The 24,638-nt window shown below is 31.7% G+C and overlaps 3 protein-coding genes and 1 long non-coding RNA gene across 4 annotated transcripts; 2 read left to right on the top strand and 2 right to left on the bottom strand.

Annotated features, from left to right (window-relative positions):
• Nucleotides 1-10,451: 10,451 nt before the first annotated feature.
• On the top strand, nucleotides 10,452-11,799 carry LOC118060602 (protein EXORDIUM-like 3). The gene has a single exon (XM_035073836.2). It carries the CDS (start codon nucleotides 10,618-10,620, stop codon nucleotides 11,644-11,646), a length of 1,029 nt encoding a protein of 342 aa, XP_034929727.1. The 5' UTR covers nucleotides 10,452-10,617; the 3' UTR covers nucleotides 11,647-11,799.
• A 7,121-nt stretch (nucleotides 11,800-18,920) lies between these two features.
• On the bottom strand, nucleotides 18,921-21,046 carry LOC118060583 (protein LPA2). Its single transcript, XM_035073816.2, has 2 exons — nucleotides 20,250-21,046; nucleotides 18,921-19,206 (listed from the first exon to the last, which is right to left on the bottom strand). Exons 1-2 carry the CDS (start codon nucleotides 20,676-20,678, stop codon nucleotides 19,024-19,026), a joined length of 612 nt encoding a protein of 203 aa, XP_034929707.1. The 5' UTR covers nucleotides 20,679-21,046; the 3' UTR covers nucleotides 18,921-19,023.
• Nucleotides 21,047-21,912: 866 nt separating this feature from the next.
• Nucleotides 21,913-22,657, top strand: LOC140956219 (uncharacterized). The gene is made up of 2 exons (XR_012171360.1): nucleotides 21,913-22,314; nucleotides 22,429-22,657. It is a non-coding gene; the product is annotated as an uncharacterized lncRNA (long non-coding RNA).
• Nucleotides 22,658-23,341: 684 nt separating this feature from the next.
• LOC118060604 (fasciclin-like arabinogalactan protein 12) lies at nucleotides 23,342-24,308 on the bottom strand. The gene has a single exon (XM_035073838.2). It carries the CDS (start codon nucleotides 24,235-24,237, stop codon nucleotides 23,515-23,517), a length of 723 nt encoding a protein of 240 aa, XP_034929729.1. The 5' UTR covers nucleotides 24,238-24,308; the 3' UTR covers nucleotides 23,342-23,514.
• Between the last annotated feature and the right edge of the window lie 330 nt (nucleotides 24,309-24,638).

Below are 24,638 nucleotides of genomic sequence, written 5' to 3'. Positions count from 1 at the left end.
ATTTAGGAAGAAAGCTCTGCTACCCTCCAAGGTCCTTCAAGGCCGAGATTTCTTACCGAAACACTTGCTGACCCACCTTGAGCATGAAAGTCCAACCATGTAAGCCTTGACCCATTAATTCTTACTTTGTCGGTCGTCTATCGTGTTATTTTCAAACAGAATCATTGATCATTTGCAATAATTTGGTCGTTGTGCAACCATAACTGGAGAGGAGAAGCTCACTGTAGCTTTCACTCATCAAATTTCTTACCACATCTCGGCTCAAGAATTATATTTCTCGTTTCTGTTTTTTCTTTATATATATATATATATATATATATATATATATATATATATCTTGCCCCAGTATTTGACACCAGTTGCTAAGGTTGAATCCTTAATTTTCAAAGAAAATCATTGATGTTTTTTCATATGAAAGACAAAAATTACCGCGATGTTAAATGAGCACTTAAACCAGAAACTGGTGAAATCAAAACGACCTCACCCGACTCGATTCTCAGCCCTGTATAGCAGTTCATGGATGGGATTTGAGCTTTTAAATAATTTTTTCCACGGTTATGTTGCGAGTCTTTCAGGATTCTTGACGTCTAATGAACAATGGCTCGCTACATTTTTTCATTTCTCTATAAGAAAACAGGGACAAATGCCTAGAAATTGAAGAAAGGAGAATTATTTCATATCAGTAGACAATGGCCTAGATTGAAACAGCAAGAAAATGTTTCGAACATGACAACACAACTTGATGGAAACGACACCAAGTCCAGCCAAGTGCTCATGTACCGTAAATTCAGACAAGGCCACGATTTAGAAAAAGCGAGGAAAGAACGCCGTAAAAGGACCACTCATTAAAATGAACTAGAAAATATCAAGAGTTCTCTGGGATTCTATCGTAGTAAATAATACAGTGAAAAAAATAGTTAGAGAAGTAATGTAGTTTAGAGAGTTGCATGTAAATGAGACTTATAATTCTAACTATATTATTTTTTTAAAATATTTCTATTATGCTAGAATAAAAAGAAAAAAGAAAGAAAAAACTCCAATAGTAATGCTGTGGTATAAAAAAAAAGACAAGATATATGAATATTTCACAATCTCCTAAGAAACATTTTCAATCGCCTATTCAATCAACAAAGACGATGAACGGGTGTATTTTTATTTTTTTATCCCTTGAATCACTCAAGCAGGAACAGAAACATTGACTGGACTTTTGTTTTGTTTTAGAGAATCATGATTTGTTGGTGATCTTTCGGTTCTTTTTCACTCACAAGATTACAGTCTCTTCTGTCAATTCTTGTCAAGTTGCATCATTATTTGAGGTTAAATTATACTGTTCCAATTATTAGCTTTTTTCAATAAAGAAACCATGCTGATTTCCAATTATCAAGAAAAAGAAAACTGCTGAAGCGTTACTATTATTTTCCTCACAATCAATTCTGGGACTTGGGCTAATTATAAGCTCAGCAAGACCTTGTAATTCAGTCGGGTTCGGTCGGTTTAAATTAGGTTGTCTTGAGATAATATTGTTTCGAGCTTGGATTGTATTTGAATTTGGCTTAACATGCACCTAACCCTTACCTAAATTTATTGAATTTAAGAGCATGTTTGGAAATGTGATTGTAATTATTTTTTAAAATATTTTTTATGTTAAAATACATCAAAATAATATATTTTTTTATTTTTAAAAAATTATTTTTAAGATCAATGCATTAAAACGATTCCAAAACATATAAAAAAATTAACTTTTAACAAAAAAAATTAATTTTTTTAAAAACACGAATATATCCATGTTTTCAAACACTCTTCTAAGTGAGTTTTGATGAATCATGAATTTGAAAGTTTTTACTAAATATTGGTTTAATAAGATAGTATTAATTTTCGTTAATTTATATATAATAAATAGTTAATTAGATTTAATAGAATCAAAGTACATTAACTACGAGATGTTAAAATAATTAAAGAAAACATTCAAGTTCTAGCATTATAAAATAATCATAATAAAAGTAAATCTGGCTTAAATGAAACAATCCATATGAAAGTGAAAAGGAAGATAACAAGTGAGGCATAATCGTTTGGATCTTCAAATAATAATTTCATGGCAATATTTTTGTTGGGAAAATGAACCGCAAATCCTTTAGCGTTTTGAGTCTCATTTGTATATATTTCTAACAGAGTTGAATTTTCATGCTCACAGGCAAGTATACACATGTCTAGCAACATTTTCTCTTGAGTTTTTTTCACCGCATCCATGCATAGAAATCCAAGAAGCTAATCATGGTGGAACACAGTTCTAAAACTACAGTAATTGATATATAAAAGAAAGCAGAAAAACGTAGAAGCAAGCAATCAAAGCAATGTACACTACGGTGGTTATTTATGTATTAGGGTTCTTGTCAGCTGATTTACGAAGGGAAAAGGTTAAAAACATAAAAGAGAAGGAGGCTTGTTTGCAAAGTTAAAGTTTTATATAATGCGAGAATCACCGGCTACCCAACTCAACGTGTTTTTTTATTTTATTGGACCATGGCGTCGAGTATTTAATGTTGTGGCCAGTCGAGCATGTTTCTGGTCCCATTTTCTCTCGAGTATTTTTGCAAAGCTGACGCTAGAGCTGTGCATAAATTATATGGGCATCTGACAGCATGTGCGCTGCCATGACTGCCACATTTTAAATTATCTTTATTAAAAATTCGTACACCACTCAATGTTTTTTTTTTATTATTATTATTTATTTTGAAACATGGGGGTATTCTCTGATTAATCAGAACATTAAAACAATTTAAAATATAAAAATACAATTTTTTTTTTGTGGTTACACCTATGTTTGGCGGCATTTCCAAACGGTGGCTTAATCTCTCAGCAATCTAATCCAATCTGAAGGGTACCCTCCTGATTGGAACGTGGGCCAAAGGCACTGACGAAAGTGAGCAGGAGTGGACTAATGACCTTAACTTACCAACCCTGTACAGATCAACTAGCCACTGGCTCGAATACATATGCCTTCAATTCTCCATTGCTGAAGCAGTCAAGCTCATGTGCACTGTACGTAAATATCCACAACAAGTCCTTCTCATTTCCATCTTTTGAGGATGGAACTGACAGCCTAGAGGGATACCCTCCGATAGATTCTCCCCCCTACGACGTAGGCCTTTCTCTCTCAATCTCACTGCCTTGTGTTTCGGAGTACAATTCTCTCGGTGGTTTTAAATGCTCCATGCCTGAAACATTGAGTTCTTCCATTGTGGCTATCGTGCCTATGCAGGCTACGGAGTTCTCATTTATGCCACTTTACAAATTCGGTGGAAAAGATCGGATGCGCATGGCCATCACTGTGTGAACGCATTTCTTTCACGAGCTAGCTGCTGTCCTCGTGCCATTTCACTAGTGGGCCCTTTCTAGATATCCTTTGGTAGGGGAGGAGGAGGACACCTGCGTCACTCATGATGCATCTCGGCCAAAAGGTTGAGAAAAGTGACCGGTGAATATTTCATCTCAATCTCATTTTCACCTGAATTCCGCCATGAACAGTGAGGAAACTGTGCTTTGAAATGGATGCTCCAGTATTTCCTGCGAGTTACAGCAATATTTAGATTGATGCTGATTTACAAACTACTTTGCCAGGATTTAACTATGATTCCCCTAATGGGTGTTTCAAAGTTTTGTTAAAAAGGAAAAGGAAAGAGGAGACAGAGGCATCTGAAAAAAAACATGAACATGAGCTCCATGAAATAATACACTGCATCAAGTTATACTCCCACAAGGAATCCTCCTAAATTCTCAAGTCCCATTTCTAAAATAATTCTTAATTTGGATTTATAGTTTTGTGTTGGACTGAAATGCGATCAAGGAAGGCTATTTGCTTTAAAAAATGAATAAAAATAAAATGTAGCGTATCTAAGAAAAACTCTAGACTCATTAATAATTATTACCAAATCTTTCATTATAATTAAAAACAAAACAACTATTATAGAGGGATTGGTTTATTTTTTTATAAATCAAAATCCTATATTTGGTCAAATATGGCTCACGGAATCATGCCAACAGGATACTCAATGAGAATGTTCATAATAATATAGTAAAACATAATCAAAAGCGTAGAGTGACGGTGACAATTACAAGTTTTATATGTTCAACTATTTGGGTGGAAGATTCTCGCTCGTGTCTTTGTGATTATTTGATATTGTGGTTGTGGATGAGGTTCATTTATAACTATAATTTTTATTATTTGGTAATATTTTCCATCATAATTTTTCAATTGATAAATACTACCATTAACTGTGGTGTAACCACGGGTTATAAGAAGCAGTTCTTAGGCTTACTTCTTGTAATGGAAAAATGGATGAATAGTGGAGCATGACTCCACTGTTCTCATCCATTTTCTTCTAATAGTTGAAGCATGACTCCACTGTTCACGTGAATAGTAGAACATGGCATCTACTGTTTATCCATTTTCTTCTATGAATAGCATGCTCCAACTATTCACGTGAGTAGTGGAGCATGACATCACTGTTTATTCCATTTTCTTCTAAGAATAGTGAAACTGATCCAGCTGGTCCGGTTCAAAGCTAAAAATATATTGAACGGGGTCCGATCCAAGAAAAAATATATATTTTTTTATTTTTAATTGTGTTTTATTAAAAAAAAACTAGTGTTAAACATTATTCAATGACTACATAAATTAAACAAAGATCACTTGATGACGCCACATTTACAGAATTTGATCGCAATCTTAATTTCATACGTGATGGAATTGTAGATGGTTTAATGAAACAATAAAAAATATTTTATATAAAGTATTATTTATTTCATGATGTAATAACAATAGTTAAATCTACAATATTTAAATTAAAAACCATCAATATTAATATATATTTTTTAAAATTATTTTATAACCTCAATTTCAAATGCATTCTTAACCAACATATATTAAATTACTTTTTGTTCAACCTCAATTTCAACCACAGTTTTAACCAAATATTTATTTTTTTCAAACCAGTCTCAATTAAAAGTATTATTTATAAAATATTTTTTTTTCAAATCATAATACCAAACACGTTCAATTTGATCTTTTGAGGGCTTTTACAACCAGCCTCAATTAAAAGTACTTTTTATAAAATATTTTTTTTTTCAAATCATAATACCAAACACGTTCAATTTGATCTTTTGAGGGCTTTTACGATGCTTCCTTAATTGTGATTCATGATTATTTGATTTTTAGAAGATTTGATTATCAATGGATGTTGTTTGTAGGGTACTAAGTTATTGTTCGTGTGATTGTAGCCGCAATATGTTTTTAATTTTTTTTTAGTTTGAAAATACATGAAAATAATATTTTATTTTTATTTTTTTAAATTTTATTTTCAACATCAGTACATTCAAAAAAATCCAAAATCATGAAAAAATTAATTATAACAAAAAATTAAAAATTTTCAAAAGCGGTTTTTGAACTCGAAAATAAATACATTCTAAGTTTGCTTGTTTATTTTTTATTTATGACTTTCTATAAGGGAGTTATTGTATAAATGTTATTTTCTTTTTTTTTTAATTAATTTTTAAAACATAATATTATTATATAGAGTCATCCCTTGATAATGAAATTGCATTGAATCTAATTTGCTGTTAATATTATAACTATCACAAAATAATGACTGATTATAAATACATATATATGAATCTAATACACCTTGTAAAAATAAATTACCTTGATATATTAGACATTAATAGAAGAAAATTGACTCACGAGATATATAAAAAAAAATAAAAAAGTTTTTTGAAAATACAGTCCAACTCATGCTTTCATAAATTTTAAATTTTATTTTTGTTTAAAATTAATATTTTTATTAGTGTTTTTTTAATAATAAGAATAAAATTTTATGCATTCGATTACAACAAATTTTTTATTTGTCCCCTAAACACATATTCCATGATGATTTAGTATATTCAAAAAAAATAAATTATGTCGAATGATGGCTGCGAAACTCCAACTTGAAAAGTCAAGGATAAATTCCCTTTTATAGCTATCCACAGTTCATTGTTCAATGGAAATAGAAATGACAGCGAACTACTTGTATACAGGGATAAAAAAGGGGTATTCACGGATGAAGTTATTTTATATTTATATTCTACACATTACTGATTAAATAGAACATTCAGATATTTTATATTATTTCTTGAATTTCAGGTATTCACGTGAATATTCATGGTCTGATTATTATTTATTATTTAATAAAAAATAAAATAATAATTTTACGGGTTACGAGTCCGCTATAATAATACGTATATTTTATCCATTTATTATCAATTAAAGGAATCATCTTAAAAATAACCTATTTATTTGAATTAGTGAATTAAATTACCATCAGTATACTCACCAACCCTACGATGAAATATATGGCATAGCAAATTCTTATTAATTGTTAAGGAGATTTTTGAGATTATAATATATATAATATTTTTTAAAATATATTAAAAAATAAATTTTATTTTATTTTTATATTAGTACATAAAACTATAAAAAAATATATTAATTTAATATTTTCTAAGTAAAAACAATTTTAAAAACATCTAAAATATGTATCGCGCAATCAAATATTGAATAAATATAAGTAGGCCCCATGACCATCAACGTTTTCCAAAATATCGCAGCATTCACGCGCCTAGCCGAAAGCCATCAAAGCCTGAACTCATAGTACTCCTCGACATGTGTCGCCTCACTTCCCCACATAGACCCCAAAGTTTCCGCTGCAATGTCGCACCCAAATGTACTCGTGATTGATGTCAGTGACATGCACGCGTAATGCAAGTTCTTGTCACCCTCTTGTTTCTGTCTTTATTTCTGGTCTTGTAGCCAATAATTTTGTGATTTTTCATATCCCTTTCATCTTAAATAGAGATTACAATTGGATATACAAATCATAATAAAAAGAATTATAAATATATAATTACGGTAGGTATAAATAAAAAGAGAATCATGATAGAGAAAATCATTGAATATTATAAAAAAAAATCTCTCCTAATCTAATTTAAAATTTAAAATTTAAAATAATTATGTCATGATACACCAGCTCATTTCTTGGTTTGAGCGGGTTGTGATAAGAATAACCTAGATAAATTTGATTATATTGATTCGATAATATTATTTAAATTTTAAAATAAAATAATTGACCCGATCAACTTAGAATAACGAGCTCAACTCATAATTTCGACCTTACATCAAGTTGATCCCCGATTCATATTCAATAACTATGGTCTGAAGGCGGGTTCTGGGTGCCAATTCAAACCTACTTCATCACGGTTTGTTTCATAGTTTTTTTAGTTGAATGTTTATTTATTCATAGCTTCTCGTTTCCATGATTGAAGATCTTGACCCCACAGAAACCATGTCCCTTTCAATCTCGGCTGTACAGTTGATGGTGGTATATACACTATTTTTCTTGATATTTCTTCGTTATCATTTCGAGCAGCGCAATTTACTCCGTGATTAGCAGTACCGTCTACTATTCCTACATTCCTCTCGAAAGTGTTGCTCATTTCCTCCACTGCCTGTCCTTGCATTACACGGCACAAACAGGTCCTGCAACTGTCTCACCATCTTCAATTTGGTGCTCTTTTCGACCTTCTAGTCTTTGTGAACAGTTCAAGTTTCCAAGCTGCTAATCAAGACTGAGTGGTAAGTAATTAATGATTCTTATGTTGTATCGTACTCCCTTTTTGCTTTAGCTGAGTTCTCTGGGCCATCGAGTCAAGTATGCTTCGAGTTAACATGTTATATAGATTGTTTTGAATCGATATGTTATGTATTTTAGATTATAAAAAAAACTACCATAAAAAGGTTCGATAACAACATAAAAAACAAGCTCTAGCTATAAAATACTTTGATCAAGAATCGGTAAAGGAATACACTGTCGAAAAGTCGAGGAATTTTAGTGCCTGATTAGAGTTTTCATTAGAGCAAACACGATGTGTTTGTCTAGAGAGATTGAGGAAGTGTGAACGAGAAGAGAATGATTGGAAAGGCAGGGATAGAGTGCTCAACTTGTTCGACAAAAAAAGATACTTACACGTGAAATAACCGAAGTTGCCTGGTTGAAATCGCGTTAGTTTTTACCTTTTAAATTATTTTTTAATTAAAATAATATTAAATTGATGCATTTTGAGTTTTTTTCAATGACTTGTGTGTTAATGTAAAAAATATATATTTTAATATATTTTTAATTGTGAAACACCCTCATCATATTACTAAATGACCAACTAATTTTTTTATTTGTAATTTTTATTTCTTTTAATTTGGATAAATTGACATTTTCTTTCTTTAGTTAGGCGCGTTTGTATACATTATTGAAACTATGTTTTATTAAAATTTAATTTTATTTTTGCTAAATCTTTTTTTATATATATTTTTATATTGTTTTGATGAGTTAATTTTAAAAATAATTTTTTATTTTTAAAGCAAAAAAAATACTTTAAACTGTAATTACCATCATAATTTCAAATATATCTCTAATCAAATAATTAGAATAAATAATAATACTTTCTCATTTACTCGTTTTCATTTTACTATTTTTCTTAATGAACATGGTCTAATATCAGCATCTACATAAAAGTTATTAAAATAATTTTACTGCAGTTCATTACACATGGGGTTATTAAAATTAACTCAAGTCTCAAGTTTCAAATTGATTAATTAGATGAGGGTATTTAAAAGTACAGTTGTGGTTATTTATTAAATTGCTTTTCACTTGAAAATGTATCAAAATAATATATTTTTTGAAGTTTTTTTAAAATTATTTTTATATCAGCACAAAATAAATAATACTAAAAAATATTAATTTAATGCAAATAAAAAATAAAAATAAAAATAAATTTTTTTAAAAAACACTTTTAAAATATAAAAACAAACAAGCCTAATCAAGTTTTATAGATATAATTGCACGCGTCGAGAAACCAACTCGTCATCGTTAAAGAACTAAAACCAAATTATGGATGATTTCTCTGCCTAGGGACGAGTTAGAGATCTTTAGTGTATGGAGATTAGGAAGGAAGAAAGCGAAAACAAGCATTCAAATTTAAAAAAGTGAATGTGCAAGAATGCCCTCGTTTTAAGGATTGTTCGGAAACCAGAAGACAGCTTCAGGGTCCCATCCTTGTCACCCTTCTTTCTGCACTAAAGGACATACATAAAGGTTATTACCGTAAATAAATAAGTTCAGGGAGCCTTTTGGTCGGTCAGGCCATAGGGACCAGTTTCAAAGATTCTCTGTTTTATGGAGCCTCGCAAATAATTCCTAGCCGCTTGTTATGTATTTCTTTTTTCATATTCAAATTAAGTACATCTTTTTAGTTGGTTAAAAGAATTTCGAGAAAAAAATATTATTTTTTATTTTAAATTAATTATTTCTAATGTTTATTTATTTATTTTAATATGATAATATCAAAATAGCAGCAGTATTTCTTTCCAAACAACATTCAACATATTGTTCAGCCCTTATAAAATTTTTTTTTAAAAAAAATTACAAACCCGTTCACGCTTGGCTTGCTACTGGGGACCTGCCCCTGGCCATTTTATATCCTTTCCTTTTTATGTTAATTTTTTCTGGATCCAATTGTTTTTTTTTTACTAAATTTACTTATTTTTCAGTTTTAAGAGGATTATTAATACTATTATAATTTTTACTTGAATTTTAATGTTTTTTTAATTATTATATATCTAATATAAAAACAACAATGCTAATAATAAATTGACCACAAATTCAATTAAAATTTTTGTTTTACTCTTAAATATTTTAAATAAATTATTAATATAATTTTATTATATTTATGATAAGAAGCTTTTAATCACAAGTAAAATATGAATATATTATTTTGATATTTTTTAAAACTCGACGTAGAATTATTTTCTTAATAGAAACAATAATTTCAATTAAAAAAATTATATTCATTAAATAAATAGGATATATTAATAAAAAAAATATATTTTCAAATTTAATTGTCAAAAAATTATTATGATCACCCACGCACAAACTAGTCCTTCTTGAGAATAGATAGTCTTCACTGTCCACCATGGCCCAAGGAAACCCCTATCAAATCCCCAAAATACCCGTCCCCAAAAATTTCCCGCGCAATTAGAAACGAACGGTGTTTGATGAGATAAATATCAGATAAGCTGATGATAACCATCATGATCATCTCTGACCTGTAGGTCCCACTCCCTCCCTCTTCCCCTGTTAAAACCCACCTGTCTTCCATTACCCACAAATCAATGCCCACCCTTCTAATTTGTTTCGAAAATTCACAATCTTATAACACAAGCCCTTCCTCCCTCACCTTTTATGACATTTAAGAGACTGCAGTTAGAGTTGCTTTTTCAAATTATTTTTTATTTTATAATAATTTATTTTATTTTATTTTTAACACCAAAACAATATAAAAATATTATTATCATGAAGATTTAAAAGAAAAAAATTTAAGATTTTAAAAAAGCGCTTGTTTGTAAGGGAATGCCAAACGTTGTCTTAGCTCCCTCTATATAACCACAAAAACCACCTCCTCTCCCAATTTGCCTCACTCCCATCACCATGCCCGTGTAACATAACCTCCCCTTCACCCCTCCTTACCTACTCAATGGCGCCAAGCACATCTCATGCTTCAGTGCTCCTCGTCGCCACCATACTTGCCCTGCTCCTTGCCGCCACTCCCATCACTTGCTGGCGTCCATGGCCTCACCTAAAACCCAACAGCTCAGACCTTCTTTATGATTCCTCCAAAAAGTTTGAAGGGTCATCAGAATTTGTTCACCTGCGTTATCACATGGGCCCAGTCCTGACCGGGAACATAACAGTCCACACAATCTGGTACGGTAGATGGAAAAAATCCCAGAAAAAGATTATTCGAGAGTTCATCAACTCAATCTCAACCGTCAATGCACGGCCACCGTCAGTTTCTGGGTGGTGGAGAACTGTGCAACTCTACACAGACCAAACTGGAGCCAACATCTCACATACTGTCCACTTAGGACAGGAAAAAAACGACAGGTTTTATTCTCACGGGAAGTCTTTAACGAGGATGTCTATACAGTCGGTGATCAAGAGTGCCGTCACGGCCAAATCTAAGCCGCTGCCTACCAATCCGAGGAACGGTTTGTATCTGTTGTTGACTTCCGATGACGTGTACGTTCAGGATTTTTGCGGGCAGGTTTGTGGGTTTCATTATTTTACATTCCCGTCGATCGTAGGGTACACGTTGCCTTATGCTTGGGTAGGTAACAGTGAAAAGCTGTGTCCTGGTGTGTGTGCTTATCCGTTTTCCGTGCCTAAGTATATACCTGGGTTGAAGGCACTAAAGTCACCGAACGGTGACGTGGGTGTTGATGGGATGATAAGTGTGATTGCTCATGAGATTGCGGAGCTGGCAACCAATCCATTGGTGAATGCTTGGTATGCAGGACAGGACCCAAGCTTTCCCGTGGAAATAGCTGATTTGTGTGAGGGCATTTACGGAACTGGAGGTGGTGGGTCCTATACAGGACAAATGTTGTTGGATCATGATGGTGCCACGTATAATATGAATGGGATCAGACGGAAGTTCTTGGTTCAGTGGGTTTGGAACCATTTCGTTAGTTACTGTACTGGCCCTAATGCCCTTGATCAGTAGTGGTATTTTCCTATTTCGACCTTGTTTAATTTCTGTAATTTGGGGTTTCATCGCTCTTTTTTTGTTGGGTTTTGGATTTTGGGTTTTAATGCATTAAGGTAGTTAAGGTTGTTAAATCTGTAATAATCTCTATTATACTATTTTTGTACACCACTTTCCTGTCTTTTCCCATCATTAAAATAATTTTGTAGTCTTCTTAAAGATATTTTATGATTAGATATTTATTTAGATGGGGCTAAGTGTCTATTTCTTAATGCGGTTTAATTAAAAATATATCAATTTAATGTTTTTTATAATTAGAGAAAATGTCGTGTTTAAGTAAGTGGGACTAGAACTTGTCTAATATTTATAATATTAAGATACAATTTGAATATCATGAAATTCTTGTTTAATATTGAGAGAATTTTCTAAAAAAAGATATAATAAATTGAAGTATAACCAATAGAATTTCTTATTAATGTAAATGACAATTGCAAATTGATGTTGACCCAAGGCTCGTCTTAAATTCTCCATGAGTGCCTTTGCCTGTATGTTTGTTTTGCGGTCTAAAATATTTTGATGAATGAATTTTTAAAAAATAAAAATATATTAATTTAATATATTTTTAAAAAAACAATCACACTTTAATTTCCCAGCAAGTTGATTTACGAAGGTACACTTGGATCACTTTCAAAACAACCTGTGCAGTGCAGAGTGCGCTTAAGGTGTTTTTCTGAAGCCAATAAGGCTCTCAAGGACCCCACTGTTTTTATCTTCTTCAAGACTTGATCAAGAAAACTTTGTTGGGATTTGAGCTATAAGGCTGTGATATGATGTATGGTACTATATTTTCCTTCTTTTCCACGACAATTTTAGATGCTTTTTCCCTTCTCTCTTCCTCAAGAGATACGCATATCATCATGTACTGAAAGCATGGAATTAGCCATCAATCTAGCTTCGTTATAAAGGTTACCGTGGTTATTTTTTAAGATATTTTTTATTTTAAAATATTTTAAAATAATATATTTTTATTTTTAAAAAATTATTTTTAATATTAACGTATTAAAATAATTTAAAAATATAAAAAAATATTAATTTAAAAAAAAATAAAAAAATAAAATTTTTTTAATTTTTTTTAAAATACTTTTAAAATATAAAAATAAACAGGGTCGAAACATGTAAATATCAGCTTTTAAGGTATCTTGTAATAAATTTTAGATAAATTAATATTTAAATTTTAAAAAATAAAAAAAATATTATTTTAAATAAAAAATATATTTAAAAATAACTACAATTCTAAATAGAAATTTAAATGCATATTTGCGAAAGTGATTGTCAAATTTTTTTTGTTTTTATAAAAGTATGTTAAAATATATATTATTTTATTTTTAACATCAAAACATTAAATTTTTTAAAAAATACTTAAAAAATAGATTTTATATTTTTCCAAAAAACAAATATGTGTTTGTGTCACGGACGGTTAAGATAGGTCAAAGTCTCAACACGTAACATTTCTCTAAATCTAAATAGTTAACGCTTTATTTTATTTTATTTTTTTCATTTAAAACTAAACAGAGCACCACCACCATAAGTGGAGCCTAAAAATTGATGCTCAAGCGTTTGACAAGGTTTCTTATCTTCTCATGATTAAAAAAAAAGCGATTTTTTTGTTTAAAATAAGGATATATATATATATATATACACATATATAGAATAAATTTATCCTGAAAAATTTTAAAGTAAATTTTATTATTTTTAAAATAAAAAATACATGAAAATATGTTATCTTGATCTCTAAGCAAACGCCATGCAAAATTTTAGAAATTAATTTTTGTAAGTGTTTGAAAGTATACTTCAAGATGCATTTTAAAAATTGTGTTTCACTTTTAAAAGAATTAATTAGATATTTTTTAGTATTTTTTTATAAATTTTAATATAATGATATTAAAATTATTTTTTTAAAAAATATATTAATATATTTTCAAATAAAAAATAAAATTTTAAAACAATCCCACTAAGCTACCAAACTTAATCATGTAAAAAACCTCACACAAGAATTATTTAATTAACTACTCCAAGGTCTACACCAAAGGAGTAGCCTGGGCTAGGGGTGAGCAAAAAAACCGAAAAACCGAATAAACCGAAAAAACCGAGAAAAAAAAACCCGAAAAAACCGAACCGAAAAAAAAAACCGATGAAACCGATTATTTTTTTTCCAAAAATGTTCGGTTCGGTTCGGTATCGGTTTCAGAAACCAGAACCGGAAAAACCCCAACCGAACCGAACCGGTTCGGTTTGAGGGGTACTATAAATACAAAAAAAATCACGTCAGTTTTTTTAACCCTAGCATCTCTACTTGATACTTCAGCCGTCCTTGTTCTTCTCCTTCTCCTGAGCCGCTCCCAGCTCCCTCAACTCACAGTCTCACAAATTCACCACAATTTCAAATTGAAATTAATCCATCTCCATCTACTGGACCACAATCAGATCAGCCCCCACCATCTTCAATTCTCCATCTCCATCCATCTCCAGCTACACAGTAAAAGGTTGAGTAGAATTTTTTTTTTTTTTTACTTTTGTTCTTATTTTAATATGTTCTCCGATTGTACCCCCCTTTGATTTGAATCACTCGTAGTCTCGTACCAAATATAGAAATCTCTAAAACTGCCTTGGCCCTTAAGGCTACAATGTGAGAATTTTTGTCTGTATATACTATTTGCAAAAGTTCTTGATACATATTTGTCTGTACATATAGTTACAAATCTCTTGATGTGGAAGATATTGATGATCGATTACAAACTTATATATATATCCACAAAGTTTCCATCCTTGAAAGAGATTCGTTGAGATATGGTGGTAACATATTTCAAAGGCAATAGATAAAACACTCTGTCATTCGTCGTATCAAGACTCTTATTGTCCCGTATGCTCTTCGTCTTTCCAAGGGTAGCTGTTTGCTCTTTTCATTCAAGTTGCGTATCCCATGAACCTTGTGATGTATGTGTTTCTTTAGTCGTCACAAAATCATAGATTTTAGCAGAAAGAATATTAAACTTAATCGGAAAATGAGAGTCAAGATAAATTATGATCCATCTCAAATAAGAGAAATTAATTGATGATCCTGAGATTATATATATAAAATAAGAGAAATTATATATATATATATATATATATATATATATATATATATATATATCCTGAGATTATATTATGTTGTAATGCTTGATATATATATGCTGTGAGTTTGTATATTGTAATTATATATACATGTTGAGTTTGTATATATTGAGTTTATATATATATATATATATATATATATATACTGAGTTTGTAATTATAATTATAGTGGCTTCTGAATCAGAATTTAGTACAGGTGGTCGTGTACTTGATCACTTTCGAAGTTCCTTATCTCCAGCAACTGTTCAAGCACTCATTTGTTGTCAAAATTGGTTGCATCATGGATCAATTCCAACTGATATTAGAAGCTTGATAAATGATCTTGAAACCTACGAAAACCTTGAGTCAGGTAATTTATTTTAGAAACTTGCACCTTTTATTTTGTTATTTATTAATTAAATTGTTTGCAATCATCTAACATGTCTAATTTTTTATTTTGTAGAATTTAGTGGAAAGTTACATTTAGTAACGGATGATAATTAATTCAAAAGTTACTTTGATGGTAAAATACTACTTTTTTATTTTTACATATTCTAATTTATTTTATCATGTTATAATTTTAGATCTTGATTTTCAGGTTTTGATGTCAATGGTATTACGGAATCAAAGTGCAATGTTCTTGTCATCTTGATGTGCTTTTTGATTGAGATGATGTGCACACTAAAGATTTATATTTTTTGCATGAAGTATTTTATTTTTTTATGACAATGTTATTTGTTGTTTTTTTTTTAAGCCCTTTTGAAGGCAATGCTTTGTAATTTTAATTTTAATTTGGTGTGTGTATTATTTAAACTTTGATGCATGAGGAGTCCAAACTCTAAAACATAAATATTAGAAAGACTTGCAACATATTAAACACAATATTAGCACTAATAATTTAATATAAATGAAAATTTAGTGACAAAAATATTAAATATATTATTATAGAATTTTGTAACAAAAATAGAAAATATTGACATTAATTATAAACCCATTAGAAAGCCCAAAAAGGCCTTAAAAGCCCAAAAAGGCCTTAAAAGCCCAAAAAAGCCTTAAAAAGCCCAAAAAAACAATAATACAGGTTTTTCGGTTTTTCTGTTAAAAAAACCGAACCGAACCGAACCGAAACCATCCGGTTTGAACCAGATCCGGTTCGGCTCCGGTTTGAATTTTTAAGCTTTTTAAAATTTAATTTTGGTTAGTTTTTTAGAGAAAAACCGGACCGAACCGGAAATGCTCACCCCTAGTCTGGGCCTGTCATTCCTATGTTCAATTCACCATTTTTTTAATAGCTAGACAAAGCAGCAACAAGGTTCAATCTTGGGAACCAGCTGGCTTTGGTTTGAAGTGCCATCAATTTGCAGGAAAAAAAACAAATCTTTTTCTTTGAAATGAAACAAGTTACTTTGACTTCGGTGGGGATTTGTAGCTTCTAAGAGTAGGTAAGGTTCGATAATAAAGTCATGCTAAAGCACAAAAGAAGAAATAAAATATTTAGCAAAACACCATCTTTATCCTAATTATCAAAAGAAAATTTTATGTTAATCAGATTCCTTGAAACATAATTAGCTAGCGATGGCAACACTCATCAATATCTACAAGTCAGCACTCAGGCAGCGGTGGAAAAGTAGTTGCCGCGCCTGAACCCTGATCTTTGACCTACAAGCACAAAAGTCATGCCTCCTGTCTCCCATAATCTATTTTATATATATATATATATATATATATATAAAACCAGGCCTAGGCAAAGCATCCTGAGATCTAATTACACATTCCTATTAGTTCATCAGCATGCTTTAACGAGCATTGGACTACTTCAAGGATTGTATCTATGCCAATGGTGATCGCTATGATTTGTTGAGTGCTGGACTGTACAATAAGGATTACGATCCATTTTTTTTTTTTTGAATTTGAAGAAACCTCACTTTCTAAAATTGTATTTTTATGGTTTTAAGTGAGTGAGTAAAACTCCGGTAGTCTCAAGTTTTTATAAGAAATATACACCCTGACTTGAACTCGAGATCTACTGTTCAGATTTCAAGCTCTTTGACACGACGTCATTGTTTACGTGAGAAAGCTTCTTTCAAACCACAAAATATAAAAAATGATGCCTTTTGGCCTGAAACGTAGACAAACGCACAAGCAGGCACTAAACCGGTGTTAGTGGCGCCGCCCGCTCCAATAGAACCCACTAATGTATGTGGGTCATGAACGGTTCAGAAGGGGCAGACGAGACAGACACGGCTGACTTTGGGTGGCTGCAGTCCTCCAAAGATTGAGTAATCACATCTTTATCACATTTATCAAGTATGAGTGAGGTTCAATAGCAGTTTCCTTGGCAGTTTTTAGCATGTCTACAAATTGTTTTCTTGACTTGCGCTGTGTTTAATTCATCTGTCAACTAATCAAGCTGATTCTTACCTAAACGAGGAGCTAAATACTGCACTGCCTACGAGTTCATCATCCTGCTGTTGCAACATTGCTTCGAAATTAGCTGTATTCTGAACCACGCCAGAAAGAGGGCAATGATGTTAACAGCAGCTAGCTGCTTGTTCTAAATCTTGAGGTCGAGGGCAAGCTTGTAGTGACCATCTCTCCCTTTCCCTACATCCTGTAATATTAGCTAAAAACAAGCATGTCACTGTCAATATCACTATAAAGGAATAAATGACGATCAAAAAAGAAGGAAAAGGAAAAGGAAAAGAGAAAAGAAAACAAATTCCCTGAAGGCTGTCCATATCATAGTCCAGCTCTTTTGATTTCCATGCAATAAATTCTAAACAACCGATAAAAAGAAGGGAAAAGAAATGGAGAAAAGCCATAAAGAACTTTGGTGCAAATTGATTATAGCATTAAAATGAAAGGTGGTGTAAAGGAAGGGCAGGTAATAATTAGGAGAGTGGGAGGGGAGGGGCCTCCGAGGATCATGTCATCTATTTTTCACACAAATTTGTTGAAGAAGTGACACAAAGAGAGCTAGCAATTAAGGATTGAAAATCTGAAACCAACTGATACGCAGAGAACTAATGATTCGATGGCCCATTAAGGATTCCCCTGAGATCTACTCGAGGGACACCAGATGCATGATCTTCGCGTACCTATTACAGAGCTGTCGAGATTCATGACGTTCTTACAGTATCTACTGCATAAATCTTCGGTGCAAGAAGGAGAACAGAATAGGGCCATCATCATGTAGCCCAAGCATGTCTACATATAATCTTTAATCATGAGCACACTGCAACGATATTAGCCCCGACTGGTAGATTGTATATGCAAAATTAATTGAACCATAATCATAGTATGGAATTCCCAGTTCATAAATTTCACCTAATTCCCTTTATTGCCTTCAACTTGAATTGATCTTAATTTCCCCTTTTACTGCTATATAGTACTAATTGATCTTTACTGCAATGAAGAAACTATCTCTATAAGCTAGAATTGATCCTCATGCACAACCTTGTTTCCTTGATGATTTATTGAGACTAAGAAGGGAGATATAAACATTCTCATACATGAGTTTTTTAGAAAAATAAATATCTCTCTTAGTTATTTCTATTTTTTCCATTCAATTTAAGAATTTTACTTCTTTTATTCAATATTATTAAACTTTTTTAGTTTTTCTATTTTAAAAGAATAATCTTTCAATTTAGTATTATTATGATTTTCTATATTTTTCTTAGTTTTTTTTTATTCATTCAATATCAATATTAAGGTTAAGCCTAAGAAAACCTATAAACATCAAATAAACTTTATGATAAAAACTTTATTTGGTTTAATTTAATTAAATTGATCAGTTTTAGCTATTATTTAAACAATTTTGTAGGTTAGTTTCAATCGAAGATTGATTATTAAGATTATTGATATTTAAAACTTTTCAGCTCAAGAGTTCTCTCTACCGTTTAGTACCATTGTTTTTAGAATCGGAGAAACTTTAATTTCCATATGCCTGTTTTTGAAGGTAAACAATATTTTAAATTTCTAGCATTTTCTGATATCTTGTAATGCCGAGACCTCTCAGTCGGACCGCCAAAGTCATGGCCGGCTGTAAAGAATCAGTAATCAATCAGAAGCCGGTCCAAACGGAACCAACAACAAGTCAACCTTTGAAAATAGTACTTTCATTGATTCATAATGCTGGCAACACTATATAACATGGGGAAATGATAATTAAATTTTACAATTCAAATCTGAATAGTAATTATTTTTCAAATTTTTTTTTATTTAAAAATATATTAAAAATAATTATTTTTTTCTAAATCTATCTATTAGGTCTTCAACATTCTCATTCTGCAGATTCTTCAAAACTCCACATGCAACCGTTCCCGCCACAAACAAGCCAACTATAGGGAAGAAAGATGGGTAAAGACTCTTCACTACAAATTTATCCCATTCTTCTGGCAGCATGCCTGTTGAAGGAAAATATTGCTGAGTTATTGTTATTATTATTATTATTATTATTATTTTCTATAGGAGTTAATTAAGGGTTGATATTCATAAATAATAAGAGTAATTAATGACTAAATATAAAAACAAAATAGTCATTTGCAAAAGTGAACTCTATACCTTTACATAACCGCTTGTCAATAGTAATGTTAGACTATTAATAGAGAGTAGAGTGATGTAAAACTATTTTTAAAGTTGAAGAGCCCAATTAACCAATATATATATTACTGTCAACCGTAGGGAAACAAACTCGTGAAGCCATAATTGCATGCTGAGGCAGCAATTAAAGAAGTCGATGCAAAACAAGCTTCTTTGTCAAAGAAATAAATTCCCTTCACCCTAAAGGCTCCCCTTTTATGGAGGACTAGCATCATCATTTGGTTATGAACTAGTAGTTATGCATTGCCGAAGTATTTTTTTTTATAAAAAATAAAATTTATAATATATAATAGTCATCTTAGTATTTTTTATTTATTTGTGATAATCTAATTGTAGAATATTAATTTCATCTCATTCAAATTAAAAACTATCATGAATTATATTACTAACCAAACAAAAATCTTCATTTTACATTCATAATAAAAATGAATTTATGATACTAACTAAATATGAAAATAAAAATAATTTTTATATTGTTAAAAAGTGCTTGTATATAAAAAATGTATTATTGTTGAAGTTTCTTTATTAAAAAAAAGTGAAAAACTTGTAAAAAAAAACCATGGAGAACATTTAAAATATATTTTTCAAACTTAGTACAAATTCTAGAAACTAAAAAAATTCTAGAAACTTAAATAATAAATTTTAATTTTCTTTTTTCCAACTCTAATTTTCCAGAAAATTGAAATACGAGGTTAATTTCCAAATCTGAGAATTCAATTAATTAGACCCAATTCACGACAAAATCTAATCTAATCTCGAAATTCTGCAAAGCTTTTAAGCAAAATATAACATTTCTGTCATCTTTCAGTTCATCAAAATTTAACAGAACTCAAAAACTAAAATCTTAATTTTTTTTCTTGACATACCTGAAGCAGCAAGCACACAAGGTCCTCCACAAGAATGATCCCACCAAGTCCTAACCAAGCAAGAATAAAAGCATTCTCATTTCTACTCATTTCTTTAAATGTAGCCTCGTATTCTTGTCTTGTAAATCCTGGCTTCTCAACTGGAGTCCTCCAAGCTATCGATGCTCTCCCTCTTCTATTACGTTTTCGTTTCTTTTTACTCCAACTCCCACTTGTTTTGCTTGAAGTTGCTGCTGTAGATGATTGTGAGCCAAACCCTCGACCAGGCGAGACTGCGGTGGGTTTTTTATTAGGTGCGGTTGGATTACTGGTGGGGTTTTTGGCTTTGATTTTGAGTTTGGTGCGTTTTCTTAATGGCAAGAGAAGGAGACGATGGGAGGGTTTTTTGAAGAGAGAAGAAGATAGGGATGGGTGGATCTGTAGCGCCATTTCCAGTTAAGAATATGGTGTTTTAGTTCATGTCCTAACTGCCTTGCAGCTTCTTGGTTATGCAAATATTGTCATCCCTAGCAACTGCGTTAGACTCCCGAATTATACTTTTCTTGCCCCTTTTCTCAAAATCAAGCACCGAAATCCTCTAGGGTTAGCTCGGATGGAGATGAGCGGGCTTGCTTTTTATCAGAGGATTACGTAAAACAGATATTCGACAACAGATGACATATTGAAATCCATCGTAAGTGCTTGGCTCGGCAAGGAAAATATCGAGAGTATTTTACAAATATGGAAACACCGTTCATAGTATCGGTTGAATGAAGGGAGAGATGAGATGGCATACATGTCTTCCGTTTTCATCTCTCAACTCAATCCATCATCCTAAACAAGTAACTAAGCAAATTCCCCTTAAAAAAACATTTATACTATAATTATATTTGGTAGAAAAAAGACTTAAATATATTTCTTTAAATAATAGAGGTAGAATGAATAAGAATTAACTAGTAAAAAACTAAAAGTTAATTTTGATTTAAGTTCAAAAGATTTCTAACAAAACATATTCATAACTATTCTTTAGTTTGTTCTATCATCTCGAAATAACAGCAAAATCACCCCCTGTTTATTAGTAAAAAAACAATGATTCCGCTAGATCATTTAAAATCCTGTTTTTATTGAAAATCTAAATAAATAATTTTAAGAATCTCAATGATTTAAATTCAAGAGAAAAAATGCATTTGTTTACCCAAAACTTCCCTTTCCTTATTCATTTATTTCCGTTTTATTTTGGCAAAAAACATGGCTTTTTTTTATATTAATAATATAAGATTTTAAATAAGAACATATCATATCTAAAAAAAAAGTTTCAATAAAAATAAACAAAAACAACATGTATCTATAATTCTTATATGACTTTATGAAAAAATAAATCTCAATCTTGTTTGGAAAGTATGGCATAATTAAATTATTTTTAAAATATCATTGTAAATATTCTATTTAAATAGGATTCTATTTTAAAACTTAAAAAAAAAAAAAAAAAAACAGAAAGTGAAAAGCTAAGAGAATGAAGCTGCATGTATGGGCTTGAAAGGATGGTCTAAGCAAAACTATTTTTTTTTTTATATAAAAAGAGTAGTAAATGACACGTTAAGATGATTTATCTAATCTTTAGCTATCTTCAATAATCAAATTTTATCTTTCTATCTTATAAATACTTAAAGAAAACATCATAGAGGCTTCCTTAAACCATATTTAATCACAAAAAACATATCAAAATCATATAAAATCAAAATATAATTAGAGTATCACTTACGGGAGATGACAGATGTTATGGAAGAAACTTTAACGAGGATTCCTGTTTTAGCTTTTGTTAATTTATTTATCTTAATTTCAGTATCCGGTTGATGGTAGTGGAGACACTGCTGTTCTTTAAGTTTGTTCAGCCTGAAACACTCATAGCAGGCAGTAATTTCTTCAGGAACCTAATAGTGTTCCAGGAGAGAGAAACTTCATGTGCTTAACACACAAAAGTCCAACGATCATGGTGTCTTGGTGATGCTGGAAAGTATATTTCAATCTTTCACTTGCTCTTAATTATCTTTTGGAAGGCTTCAAAGAAAAGGTTCTAATCATACAGGTAAAATGAAAAAAACTACAAATTTGTGTTTTTCCTTTCCTTTCTTTCCTAGCACAGCTTGATAGTCAGATTGAAATGCTGTGAATATGCTACTGATTGATCTCTCTGCTGTAGGGAATGAGAGATCCTATCTCTGACTCCGGAATCCAAAGTGGCTAGCTATGCTTAAAGAGCTTTGTCCTGGGGCTGTCATCAGGGAACTGGATGCTGGTAACTTTGGCTCTCTGTCATCAAGTTGATGCGTATTTCTAATCTTTTCTGTACAGTAACCAGTGACCTTTTTTTAAATAGATTAGAGATTTTTTGTGATCTTTTAATGGGAAATACATGATTTTTTCTTTTCTTATTGTGTCTATCTCTATCAGTAGTTGCATATAGCCCTTGTTAGATAATATAATCAAAGATAAGCAGGCCATAAATAACAATCAAGATCCACAATTCTCACCATCAAGAAGTTGAACATTGTGATAAATCCATCAATCCATCCATTATTCTGTATTTCTTTTTACTTAGAATCAGAAGATTTCTCACAAGATCATGAAGAAGACCTTTGTTTTTGTCCTTCTATGTTTAGTTTTACTTGCCTCTCCATTTGGTTCAAGAGCAGATTGTGTTTCGTTTAAAGATCTAAATGCGAAGGACTGTTCTGATCAAGATGCCAAACACACTTGGTATCAGGTAATGGAAAATTATGGAGAGTCAAAATTCGTGAAGGAGTTCTTTTATGGCACCTCTTGGCCCTGCAGTGTTTCTTGGTTTCATATCTGCAATGTGAAGCAATAAATATGAGGGAAAAAAAACGAAATGCTGGATTTTTGTCAGATTTTAGATATTCATCTGCTGCTGTGTGCTCAATGGAGGTATTGTGGTTTGGTTTGTACTGTTGGCTGCTTTAGGAGGGAAAAACATTTGAGCAAGAACAATTGATACATAACCTTGATTTTTGAAAATGTTACAAGATTCCAAAATACATGAAATCTGTAAATGAAAAAACAGGACTACAAAGAAACCAAGAAAAGGAAATACAAAAAAAAAAAACCCTCAAAATTCAATCTTGAACATGAAACAGAATGGTACAAAGGGACTGACGAAAACAACAATTATTCACACCACTCGTCGGATTCGATCCGACTCTGCAAAATCATAGCCCACTTGAAAAAGAGAGCAATCCCTGCAACAAACTCATGAAGACCTTCTGTGTCACAAAGAAAATATTGCTGCAACAATGCCCACTCCGAAGAACACAACATCATTAAGAACAGTTAAGCTTACTGCTCCAGAATTATCCTCAGGAGCATCTGGACTCTCTGCAGCTTTAGACCTCTTCTTTGGTTTTTCAGGTGCTGGTGCTGGAGTAGGAGGTTTAGGTGTAAAAATATCAACAGGAAGGAGCACCTTGTCAACCTGATAAACAGCTAGCTGGTTATCAGTGTATATAGTGCCAGATACGCTTGTATTGGTAAGTCCTGTGGTTATATTCACTGAGTTCCCTGTGGTGGTTACATTAAGCTCTAACCTGCCACCTGATCCTGCCTGTGTGGTCAAAGGGTTGCTCACTGTCTGGAACTGGGAACTTGATAGATATTGTGGGATAATGTGAAACTGCACTAACTCAGCCTTTTCTTGATCGTTTAGGGAGTTGAGGGTGCCTGATTTCAGGCTCGAAAAGGCGTTGTCACTAGGTGCGAAGATGGTTATAGCATTGTTTGTGTTGTTGAGCTGGCCATTCAATGTGACATCCTCTCGAGTGGCTTTGAAAAGCCGGATAAACACACTGAACTGACCACCTTTTTCTAGTATTTTGGTGACATTGGTTGGACCAGGTGGTCCTGGGGCTGCAGCTGGTGACTGAGCTAGGGTTGGGGGGCAATGAAGAAGAAAGGATAGAATAAGTGAAAATAAGAACATAAATTGTGGCACCATTTTAGTAGTTTTTGTATAAAATGGCCTGTATTGCTACTGGCTACAAGTGTTTGACGCATAGAGTGGAAAGGAAGAGGGTTTTTATAATTCTGGTGGTGGAAGATTAGAATTAGGTGTAATGTACAATTTTAGTTTCAAAACCTTAGCTGTTAATACCTTATCTTAATTCGAAAGATAGCGGGAAATCAGTGGAGAGAGAGGAAGGAACACTGTTGCAACAACTAGATTGCTTGAAAAAACAGAAAACAGGAAAGAAGTAGCTAGTGGGCGTGCGAGCAAATGAAGAAGTGCATCATTTCCTTTGCTTTTACCTGTAAATGTATTTTGGGAAATCCTTGAAAATATTGCTTTGCTTGCCACAATCTTAAGAAAGATTGATGGTGGCATGGTGTACCGACCTC

The sequence above is a fragment of the Populus alba genome, chromosome 12, assembly GCF_005239225.2.
Source record: "Populus alba chromosome 12, ASM523922v2, whole genome shotgun sequence".
NCBI classification, from domain to species: domain Eukaryota; kingdom Viridiplantae; phylum Streptophyta; class Magnoliopsida; order Malpighiales; family Salicaceae; genus Populus; species Populus alba.
This window is presented reverse-complemented; position numbering and strand designations above follow the sequence as displayed.